The sequence below is a fragment of the Schistocerca piceifrons genome, chromosome 1 (genome assembly GCF_021461385.2).
Source record: "Schistocerca piceifrons isolate TAMUIC-IGC-003096 chromosome 1, iqSchPice1.1, whole genome shotgun sequence".
NCBI lineage: Eukaryota > Metazoa > Arthropoda > Insecta > Orthoptera > Acrididae > Schistocerca > Schistocerca piceifrons.
Window position 1 is genome coordinate 291,663,081 of NC_060138.1, and position 12,623 is coordinate 291,675,703.

Below are 12,623 nucleotides of genomic sequence, written 5' to 3' on the forward strand. Positions count from 1 at the left end.
CGATTCTCGGTTCCTCACTGACAAGGAAACCACACGGCAATCGGATTTTTGTAGTTTTTTTATCTGTATAGTACGTCAAGTTCAGAATTCAAGTAGAGTATCAATCTAACCAAGCAATTAAGTACAACTGCCAAAAATTCTCGAGAAAATCTACTTTGAAGTTATTCTGAGTGTTGTTAATCCTCAAAGTAAGAACGATTTTTTTTCGAACAAGCAGTATGGCGCTGTGATAGAGTACTTGCCCGCCATATGGGCGGCTCTGGTTCGATTCGCGGCCATGGTAAATTTTTAAAGGAAGATGCATGTTCTAAGTCCATTTCCATGAAGAGTTAAATCAATAATGAAGAAAAATATTTGTCACTTTTTCTTTTCTTGAAACAAACGTAATAACCATCTTTTATAAAAGGTTGGTAATTAAGAATTTATATATGCAACGAAAACTCGATTTTTGTGTCTGATGTGTAATTAGAAATAAGGAGGCGTGCATTTTATATGTGTTAACTATCATACATTTGACGAGTTTTATATTTAGATTGAACTGAACGTAAAAAAACGAATAAAATAACAACGGAAAGGTGACTCGAATCAGAGATTACTAGTATGGAGGGCTGCCAATTTTTTTTACCATCTTTATGCATTTTACGCTTCATGGACTGCTCAGAAATTTGCATCACCCGGGAAGCGATCCCGGAGCGCCCACGTGGCAGACGAGCAGCATATCACAGAGCCACACTGCCTGTCGAAAATAATCAACCTTATTTCAGGGTACCAAACACAATCGGAAAAATTCGAAACTTCAAAGTCAATTTTCTGGAGAATTCTTTGGACTTGTACCTAACTGCTTTTGCTAATTGATATTTGAGTTCTGAAATTCACATAGCATAAACATAAAAGCATACAAAAATCCCATTGCCATTTAGTCGCCTTGTGAGTGATGGACAACCATATTTTTCTTCGTCATTTGGACTTGTCTAATCACTACTGAATCGTCTACGCCTTCTAACAACAGCATCACGTGAAGGTGCATGTGAACGTACCCTTGCACCAACGGAGCGTGGATTGTTGCAGCGTCATTCAGTTCCAAATGCCGAAAAGGAATTATTGCACATTATTCCACATTATGATTTGGCTACCTCGTTTTGTTTTCGCACCTCAAGAAGCGTGCTGCAGTCCTACGGCAGAGGGATTTCAGTGTGTACTAGAACTGCAGACAAAGAAAAAATCAGTTATGTACATTTTTTGGAGGTGATTATTAAAACTTTAAGATTCATCGTTATATATCTGACGAATACGTAATTTGGGTTGATTGGACGAACATGCTTGGTTGCAGGGGATTTGAGAAGAAAATAGCCATTTATCATCAGGCGCTCTGGCTTTCATCTGTCCCCTCGTGTAAAGAATTCAATTGCTGGAAAATGTTTTCAGTGCAACGAAGGCACTACGTAGTAGCTGCGGGTGTTGTACAGATATTCTAGAAGCGTGTTATAGGTATGTAATTTACTCAATGGAGAAACTCCCAACAAAGTGCATTAGCCTAAAAGTGGACTACGCTAAAACGTAAGTCACTCCTTTCACTATAAGATGGAGAAGGTTGCACCTTCTACTGGCACGACATATGGAAGTCGTGCTGACTTAATTAATTAGGTCTAATCCCTGTTTGTGAACTGTACTATGTTGTTATGACTGTTCATTCCTTATCCATACCAAATAAATTCAGGTAAGAAACTAATTATAAAAGGTATCTGAAATTCAGCAAGTGGGCGACTTAGGGTGCCTGGTAAGGCACACTTCGTCTGTTAGCGTCTATCAATAAGGTTTTTTCGCTATCTTCTTATTACGACAGGCACTGCAGTAAGTAACGGCTGTAAAATCCCTTTCTTCAGAGATATGTGTTACGACGATTAGGTTTGATACTGGAGCACCCATAAATTCTTTAGGTAAGTTTTTTTTATTAGTAACTTGCAAATAATTCATAAGTAAACATTAACGAAGCCGTAGACAGGAGTGATGCAACAGAACAGTATTGTAAATATAGTTCAAGATGTTAAATTTCACGCATTATGTAAGAAAAAACGGGCACAATCGGGTATAAAATAATGCGTGATGTTAGTAAATCCTGATACTTACAAATGTAATATTAGTGTAGGAAAGCTGTGAAAACAAGGATAAACATAGTATTGTATCTTGTTATTATAATCTGCAGTATTAGTACAATGTTAGATAATATTATTTTTTTGATTAATTGTAATAATGGTATATCCTTTCGTCCGTCTCAAACGCTCAACGCTAACACAGGCATGTGCTACAATGTTCTTGTTTGCAAGAAGTGGAAAACGTTATTCTTGAATTGACTTATCAATAACTGACGAAGCTGACTCGAATTTATACTTAATTCCTTATATCCGACCTTGAGAAATTTACAGTTAAAGAGAAACAGCATTACATTCCGCAGAAAAATATTACGATGAGCGTGAAGTCTAAGACGGGATATGATGTGTGAACGGTGGCTATCAGTTGCATATTGTAAATTTAAAGGTTGGCCGTGTAATTCATAATGTAGAAACTGACAACTTTATTTACTTTCTGGCATGAGACGCAGCTGGCTTTGACAGTCTAAAGATCACATTTCAATTCACGAAACAATATAAATATTACTTCTCAGTTCTCGAGCCACCACAATTCTGATATAGGTAATTTGGAGACAGATACCGAGAATCGAAGGCGATGCCTCTACATTACCGGTTGATGTTACTCTCTCCTGGCCTAAGAAGTAAGAATGTGTTGGTTCGAACCAGTGGCGAAAAAAATGTGTATGACCGGCGTAATGCATCATAAATTCTTTAAACGTGATGGTAACATACCATTAAAAAGTGAAGATACAGGATGCATAATTATAAAGGAAGAAGAAAGGCAATTTTCAATTAACATACCATTATACGACAATAAATCACTAAAGAGAATCAATGAAGTAATTAATATGTAATAAAATACTTAATATGTAATTCAGTAATGTTTAATACAATTCTTTTGCGATTTTAGTATACGGAATTAAAAAGAAGTAGTAACGACATTGATATCAATGCAGAGGAATGTGTTGTCAATTCTTGTTAAAAGAACGGTATTTCGAAACTGGACTGGGAGCCAGTGTCCACTTTCTGAACGACTGAAGAACCACCCAAAGGCACAGTGATCGCTTCATTTGCCAGTGCCTTACGTATTTCTTTCTGTAAATTCTCTCTGTTTTGCTTATCTCTGTTAACAGTAAGAACGCATATCTTAGACATAAAATAACAGCACAGGTTGATAGTCCAATTAAAATGTCTAGTAAATCGATGTGTGGAGCTGGAGTAGGTTAACTGGTACAGGAGAGAGAAGGTTTTGGTTTTGAAGTGTAGCTTCGAAGTCAGTATCAGTCGGGAAAGTCGAGATATAAGTAATCTTTTTTTTCTGAGGATGTAAATGTCGAATGAATGAGAAATACTGACAATTATAGAATACATGAACTATGCCCTCATGAAAGGGGTGAAAGATTACACATATACTGACATAGGAATCTGAACTACTTTTATGGATACTTTTACTCGTATTACTTTACTTTCGATAGAGTATAAACCTCTGGAGATTGCAGGAAGATTACAACTATCGCGAACTAGCAAGGAGACGGCACGAGTGTGGGGTCGGGGATTTGTCCGAAATTTTGTGTGGTGAAAGAGGACTCCTAACACCTAACGTGGTTAAAATATTAGGACGCACTACCCGGAAAATCCTGGGAAAATTGATCCAAAGTTTCTTAAGTGCCTTATGAGTATAAAATGTTAGTCCATTGACGGGCCGCCGCCTGGCCTAGAAGTTTAGGGCTCGGACTCTTACGCCAGAGGTCTCGGGTTCTATTCCTTCTCTGGCACTTTTTTTCAGTTTCTTTTGTTATTCCACCAATTATTCAGAAAGTTTCCCAAACCAGCATTATCTTTAACAAATTAGTTACATTATTGAATAAAAATTATTTCCTTTTTGTCCAACAACGCAATTCATGGCGGTGGGTTTTTCATTTTTCACTGTAAAGTATATAAGGAGAATCATTGGGTTTTTAATCAGAATAACAAATTAGATTGGAAAACATTCAATTTTTACACATATAATAATTATAAACAAGAACCGCAGTGGTAATTATCGTAAAAACAAACAAAGCAATAATTTTTGCGACATCTTGTGCAACATATAAAATCGGATTTTATACAATCACAGGGCGTTTGCAATAAATCGGTGCAAAAATATGCCCCATTAACATTTACGAAAATGTTTCGAGTTTCTGACAATTTTGAAGCAAACCAGGCATATTGAATCATGTCTCGGAATATTGGTGACGATAACTGATGGTGAATTATAGAATTAATTTTTATACAGTCTTCCCGGGAATTGATTTCACGATTCTCCTGTAACAATACGCTGCAATTTTGCAAGCAACAGAAGAAAAAAAAGTGCCGGAGGAGGAATCGATCCCGAGACCTCTTGGGTAAGGGTCCCAACGCTAACCATGTAGGCCAGACGGCGGCTCGGCAGTGGACTAACATTTTACACTCATAAGGCACCTAAGAAACTTTGGATCGATTTTTCTCGGGATTTTCCGAGTAGTGCGTCCTAACATTTTAACCAGTGAGGTGTTAGGAGTCCTCTTTCACCACACGAAATTTCGGACCAATCCCGGACCCCACGGTCGTGCCGTCTCCTTGTAAGAGAAACAATATCCAGATAACGCACAACGTCATTTCCTTTTCGGAAATTACTTCGTACGATGGTGAAGTGTGTTGTCATTGGAGAACCGTTGAATCTTAAGTCATATATTCAGTCATAATTCGTACCCATTTCTCAAGTCAAGCAGTTTTACAGTTTGATGAAAACTCATTCGGCCTCCAAATCTGCTGTATTTGTTTTTGGAAAAAAGGCAAAATTTTACCGAAGCAGGAGAGTCTCTCTCTCTCTCTCTCTCTCTCGCTCTTTTTCTCTCACCTTCACACCATTGCACATTGCTGCACATTGGTAACTCCCGAAACGCCGTCTCTGAAATGTAAGTGGAAGTGAGAGATCCCTTCGTGTGTGCGAGGGAAGGTAGAAGCTGAATGTTGATTTGCGGTGAAGCTTTCGTAGCATGGCAGCACATATGGCAGATAAGTTGATATTATCAGGGAAGCAGGTGTAAGCTACAGGGGAAAACGGCTAATACATAATATGTACTTGAGCTGTGGTGAAAAAATAGAAGACCAAGAACGAAGCGCTCGTATTAGAAACGATCAACCTGTACATTGAAGGAAAAAGGAAAGGTCAGGAGTGGGATTCAAACTCAGAGTGAAATGATATCAGTGATAAGATTCGCTGGGAACATATCTTACCCTCAGAGAAAATGGGGAAGAAATGCAGAACTTAAGACCAAAAATTGTGATTCAGAATCAGATACAGTCTCTGCGGGAGGTCTAAACAGCTCATGCGTTGCAGCAGACTGGCGAGATCTTGCGGGAAGTAGGATGTGTGTTCAGACGATCGTCGTTAAGCCTGGCCGCCAGTCGTGCTCTTCGGTGGGGGTGATGGGCGCGGTGATGGGGATGCCCAGGATGTGCACCTCGCGGTAGCCCAGGCGCGCCAGCTCCACCTCGCGGGCGGCTGCCAACTGAGGGTCGTAGTACTGCACCTTGGGCGCCTCGTCGTGCATGTAGCGGTTGTAGCTGTACACCATGTGCAGCAGGTAGAACTCCAGGCCTGCAACAAGTGCCGACCGCCGCCCGCTCAGTCGCGTGCGTCACCGCACTGTGCTACACGGCATCAAACACACAACATTAGCACCACTACGAGAGTTTTCGCTAACGCTGAAGTCATCTACAGGTCATCGACATCTACACGGGTACTCTGCAAATCACATTTAAGTGCCTGGAAGAGGGTTCATCGAACCACCTTCACAATTCTCTATTATTCCAATCTCGTATAGCGCACGGAAAGAATGAACGCCTATATCTTTCCGTACGAGCTCTGATTTCCCTTATTTTAATGTGGCGATCGTTCCTCCCTATGGAGGTCGGTGCCAACAAAATATTTTCGCATTCGGAGGACAAAGTTGGTGATTGGAATTTAGTGAGAAGATTCCGTCGCAACGAAAAACGCCTTTCTTTTAATGGTTTCCAGCCCAAATCCTGTATCATTTCTGTGACACTCCCTCCCATATTTAGCTATAATACAAAACGTGCTGCTTTTCTTTGGACTTTTTCGATGTACTCCGTCTGTCCTATCTGGTAAGGATCCCTCATCGCGCAGCAGTATTTTCAAGAGGGCGGAAAAGCGTAGTGCAGGTGGTCTCGTTAGGTCTGTTACATTTTTTAAGTGTCCTGCCAATAAAACACAGTCTTTGGTTAGCCTTTCCCCACAACATTTTCTATGTGTTCTTTCCAATTTCAGTTGTTCGCGATTGTAATACCTAGGTATTTAATTGAATTTACGGCTTTTACATTAGACTGATTTATCCTGTAACCTAAGTTTAACGTGTTCCTTTTAACACTCATGTGGATGACCTCACACTTTTCGTTATTTAGGGTCAACTGCCACTTTTCGCACCATTCAGATATTTTTTCTAAATCGTTTTGCAGTTTGTTTTGGTCTTCTGATGACTTTATTAGTCGATTAACGACAGCGTCATCTGCAAACAACCGAAGACGGGTGCTCAGATTGTCTCCCAAATCGTTTATATAGGTAAGGAGCAGCAAAGGGCATATAACACTACCTTTGGGAATGCCGGAAATCACTTCTGTTTTACTCGATGACTTTCCGTCAGTTACTACGATCTGTGACCTCTCTGACAGGAAATCACAAATCCAGTCACATAACTGAGACGATATTCCATAAGCACGCAATTTCACTACGCGCCGCTTGTGTGGTACAGTGTCAAAAGCCTTCCGGGAATCCAGCAATACGGAATCGATCTGAAATCCCTTGTCAATAGCACTCAGAACTACATGTGAGTAAAGAGCTAGTTGTGTTTCACAGGAATGATGGTTTTTAAACCCATGTTGACTGTGTCTCAATAGACCGTTTTCTTCTAGGTAATTCATAATGTTCGAACACAATATATGTTCTAAAATCCTGCTGCATAGCGACGTTAACGATGTGGGCCTGTACTTTAGTGGATTAATCCTACCACCTTTCTTGAATATTGGTGTGACCGGTGCAACTTTCCAGTCTTTGGGGACGGATCTTTCGTCGAGAAACGGTTGTATATGATTGTTAAGTATTGAGCTAATGCATCAGCATACTGCGAAAGGAACCTAATTGGTATACGTTCTGAACCAGAAGACTTGCTTTTATCACGTGATTTGAGTTTCTTCACTACTCCGAGGATATTTACTTCTACGTTACTGATGTTGGTAGCTGTTCTCGATTCAAATTCTGGAATATTTACTTCGTCTTCTTTTGTGAAGGCATTTCGGAAGGCTGTGTTTAGTAACTCTTCTTTGGCAGCCCTGTCTTCGATAGTATCTCCATTGCTATAGCGCAGAGAAGACGTTGATATTTTATTGCCGCTAACATACTTCACATACGAACAGAATGTCTTTGGATTTTCTGCCAGGTTTCGAGACAAAGTTTCATTGTGTATACTGTTATAGGCGTCTTGCATTGAAGTCCGCGCTAAATTTCGAGCTTCTGTAAAAGATCGCCAATCTTGGGGATTTTGCGTCTGTTTAAATTTGGCATGTTTGTTTCGTTGTTTCTGCAATAGTGTTCTAACCCGTTTTGTGCAGCAAGGAGGATCAGCTCCGTCGTTTGTTAATTTATTTGGTATAATATACAGAAAAACGTCGATGGACGATTTTAATTGAATGGAGAGGATCTTGGGGAAAATTTCTGTGTGGTGTAATGAACAGCAGTTTTACAGTTCCCTCAGTACAAGACAGAGCCTATGAATAAGGGAAAGAACTCAACAGCGTCCGATTACAATAATACTGGTGAACATCTTAAGCGCATCATATCGTACGTGTACTTAAGAATAATATTAGAAACGATCTAAAATTTGTATCAGTAAAGCGAATGGAAGACAAATTTCAAATGACGAAAACTGCAACAGTTGCGTAACAATTATTTATTAATCACGACTAATTTCATGACTAAGTTTCCTTTAATTTACGTCTACGGTCACAAACTTTTTGTTAACAGATTACCGGTTTCGGTCTTTAATGACAATCATCAGATCTGCAGCAAAAATGGGAAAAACATGAATACACTCGCAAACTGTATACAGCTTAAGAACAATATATAGAGCATAATGAAAAGTAGTACTGACAAAATTTACATTTGTGCGATTTAAATATGAAGAGGCATACCTGTTTCAGAAAAACAAAGTCCTAATGTACTGCAGCCATTGTGGCATCGTCAAATGTTAAATGCGGAATCAGCACCAGCATCGTCAAATACATATAAATAACATCACACGCTAATGTCGGCATACACTAGTTTTCAATAATTAATTGAAACGGCGAAAATAAGTAGGTTCATAAAAATATTTACAGCGCCATGTTAGACGAAACATGAAATCGTTATTGTCAGATGGAGAAACCATGGATAATACACTGTTATTATAGCGTAACTGAGCTGTGCAGTGGCTCATGTTGGTTCTGTTTATAGGTTTCTGTCCTCTGTTGGAGGCCAGACCGTAACGCTTAGCTGACATGGTTGCGGTTGTTGGTCTTCTCGAGTTAACTGGCACCACTTGGCTTTGCAAGCGTCGCTTGCCCGTTAGTGGCAGCAGCGGCGGTTATTGATATGTAGTAACAGTCGCCCTATCTTTGGGGCGACGTCGTTGTTCTTCCAGGTCGTGTCAGTGTGCAGTTCGGTTGGGGACTCAGCAGGAGCCAGGTCCGCACAGTGCGGGTACATGCTGGGACCGCTGGCAGCATACAAAGATTGCCGTAACCAATGGCCTGTGGTCACGAAAGGCATGACCTCGTCGTAAACCGGATCCTGCAATATTTAAGTTGAGTGCATTTGGATCCAAGTAGAGAAACCTCCAGCATTGCGAGATCTTACGATTCTCCAGTGACTTTGGTTCGTGTTGCTGCTCGTAGTGTTGCCGAGGCGAAGAGCACCGAGTGGAGTGCTTGGGGAAGGCGGATCTGATTGGCTTTCCTAGACATCTAATTACTATTTTTGCGTTCAGTTTGTTACTATTTGTTAAGTTCAACAGTTCAACAAGCGGTATTTTTCCTGCCTCGTGGCCGCCAACGCCCCATTTACATGCTCTTGGGGTTGACGTATGTAACAGCAGTGTACGCTTCGTCGCCATGCCGCTGATGTCTGGTTAGGCGCGTAGTTTTGACAGCTTTCTTGATTTAGGTTGGTTGGTGATTCTTCTACCCTGGTGGTAGTCGTTCCACAGTGATTCCACAGTATTCTGTGGGCAGAGTCCAGACCGCCAGTTCCGGCTTTGGCGTATTTTTACATCTTTGCATTTGGTTTATTGGACGCCAGGTAGCCTCAGAAAGATTTTCATTAGTCATTTGTTAGACTGCCACCAGCATGAGTTACCATTTTGTGAAGTGATTGCAACTCTTGGCTGCCTATCTCACGGCTCGCGAAATTGTTTTTTGCTGGACCTACTCAGAGGTCGATTCCTGGTGCACCGTCTGTGACTGGCCATTGTGTTTTATTATTTTATTTGCTGTTTTATTGATTCAAATTTTTCTATATAACTGCCATTCTTGGCGTTTCAGCAGGTTTAAGTGATTGTGGTACCAAGTTTGCCATCATTTTGTCTCACCCGTTCGTGATCAGTCACCTGTCTTTTTAAATTAACCTTTGCTACTGTATTGCTGTTGTAAAATATGTTTGTAAATTTTTAGTAATTGCCTTTCTTGGCGTTACAGGCTTTCAGCCGTGACTGTGGTTACTTGCCTTAAAATTCTAATTTTGATCACATTGGCTTGTTTTTAAAACATTATATGCTGTGTGTGTATTTTATGCCCATTTGGTAAATTGTAATGCACTGAAAGCGCTATTAATTACACAGTTGTTTATTCCTTCATTAATAACGTGTGATATCTTGATTTATTGCTGTGTCTGGAATTACTGTTTTAAAATAAACGTGTTTAATTGCAAAAGTGGGCCAATAGTGGCTGATTACGGCCCCGTCCACAGTCGTAACCGAATCCTGCCTTCCTTGACTACCAGGTTTCAGTAATACAAATTACGACGTCGGGATCTAAAAACTGTGCTATCACTGAGTACATAATTTATGCATATTACGGTTTGATATCAGTTTTATCACGTGGAGATAACGATTTTACATATCGCCTAACAAAAAGCTGTGAATACTTTTATGACCCTGTTGATGGTCAGACGACTGAGACAGCGTGTATAAATAATTTTATTAGCAGGCGATAATATGACATTTTTCGAATATAAAGTATAGGAGCTGTGGCGCACCACCTCGCGAAAAAAAAAAAAAATTCGTCTCTAACAAATGTTGTTCCTCATGACGTAATATATCACCGGCAGACGTTAGTCAGGAAGATTTTGAAATACCATGGTATGTAGATGCAAATGTAGAAATATTTTGGGAACTGCTATCACATACAAGCTTGGTATTTCTGATATGTAAGGCTTTTAACTTTTCAGGTACTCCTCCGAAGCCAGACGTCCTGTAGCCTGTCTTCACGTGTACGGTAATGGAAATGTCGTGTGGCTAGGGCCTCCCGTCGGGTAGACCGTTCGCCTGGTGCAGGTCTTTCGATTTGACGCCACTTCGGCGACCTGCGCGTCGATGAGGATGAAATGATGATGATTAGGACAACACAACACCCAGTCCCTGAGCGGAGAAAATTTCCGACCCAGCCGGGAATCGAACCCGGGCCCTTAGGATTGACAGTCTGTCACGCTGACCACTCAGCTACCGGGGCGGACACGTGTACGGTGACCATATGGAAATATTGTTGAAAAGCGTTCAAGTGTAGCTCTGCAGCAATGGATCCTCAGGGACTCTGAGGTTTCATCTAAGAGTTGAGTAAGGAATATGAGGGAAACCATTGGTTTATAGATCTGTGTTTACTAGGATTAACCGCTTGTTTCACTGTTCTTTAGTTTCGTTTGTACTTCTAATAATCAAACAGCCTGTAAAAATGGATTATTAGTCTCACTTACTAGTGTCCCCTATTAGTATCCTTCTTACCAGTTCCTACCGATCTTCTTCAGGGCATACATAAGATTAGTTCACGAACACTACGTTTTCTTCGAAGTCAATAAAAACTACAAAATCTTCCCTAGGTTTTTCTAGACACCTTTCCCCAGTTATTCGCAGCATTGAACTGCACTTTTGTATGTTTTCCGCTTCTAAAGTTGAAATGTTCTTCATCCAATTCTCTCTCAACTTTAGATTGCAATTCTTTGGCGGATTAGGTATTACGCATTGTTCTATATCACGAGAATTTTGTGGTTCTTTCATAGTTTTGGTACTGGCAGCATCATTGGTTTTGTGAAATCATCTGGCCACTCATCTTCCTCATCAATATAACACAAATGCAGTACATCCACATTTGCTTAGCTTAATACGTTGACCAGTTCAATCTGAAACCCACGTAGACGTTCCACATTTTCTTTCCTTAACTGTCATCTGAGTTCCTTTCATTGCCATCTCAGTTTCTTTGCTAGTGATTGGTAAACTATCCTCTTCCAGTAATTATTTTTTGTTCCACGTATTAAAAGCAAAAAAAATGGCTCTGAGCACTATGGGACTCAACTGCTGTGGTCATGTCCCCTAGAACTTAGAACTACTTAAACCTAACTAACCTAAGGACATCACACACATCCATGCCCGAGGCAGGATTCGAACCTGCGACCGTAGCAGTCGTGTGGTTCCAGACTGTAGCGCCTTTAACCGCTCGGCCACTTCGGCCGGCTATTAAAAGCATCTGGACGCCCTTTTGCCTCATATAATTAACGCTATATTCCTTTCTGTTTTGCAGGTCCATTACCACTCTCATCCTTCATCATCCACATATTGTTTCTCTTTCCCCTTCTGAATTTTTTACTTACTTTATTGCAGTACATCAAACAATATCGCCACTTCCTGTCTAGTGCCTAAATTTCTCAATATTCCTGTTGTTGCCATTCTTCCCCGTATTTATCAGTTTCTTTTTTGTAGTTGATTACTTAGAGCCTTATATAACTTTTTGTACCATCTCCCGTAAAGGAATTTGCATATTTCCTTGTTTCTTCTATCTTCTCCAACCTGGTCTTTGAAGCCACTTGTTTCATCTGATGCTTTCGGTGTACAGTTTTTCGTACTAATCCAACAATCGTCGCTGTTATCTGGTGGGTTCTGTACTTGTATATCATTTTCCTCGAGTTATTCTTGTACTTATTTTCTTACCTTTTAAGTACTTATTTATATAAATAATTTTATTAACAGGACATGAATTGATATCCACTCCTGGCAATGTCTTATAATTTTTCGAACATTTTCTCTTTCCTGTATCAAAACGTAGTCCATGTGCTTCTTATTTGAATCAAGTGGACTACATGTGTATTATCTTCCCACTCCCACAAGTCACCACGGGGGAGGGGGGTGGAGCCGTGCGGTCTAAGGCGCCTTGCCA

The 12,623-nt window shown here is 40.3% G+C and overlaps 1 protein-coding gene across 1 annotated transcript in view; it reads right to left on the reverse strand.

Moving 5' to 3' along the window:
- Nucleotides 1-4,370: 4,370 nt before the first annotated feature.
- Nucleotides 4,371-12,623, reverse strand: part of LOC124783268 — a 114,140-nt gene continuing 105,887 nt past the window's right edge. The window contains exon 9 of the mRNA XM_047254007.1: nt 4,371-5,751. Coding sequence (XP_047109963.1) covers nt 5,528-5,751 — 224 coding nt within the window. The 3' untranslated portion in view covers nt 4,371-5,527. The remainder of the gene's footprint in view (nt 5,752-12,623) is intronic.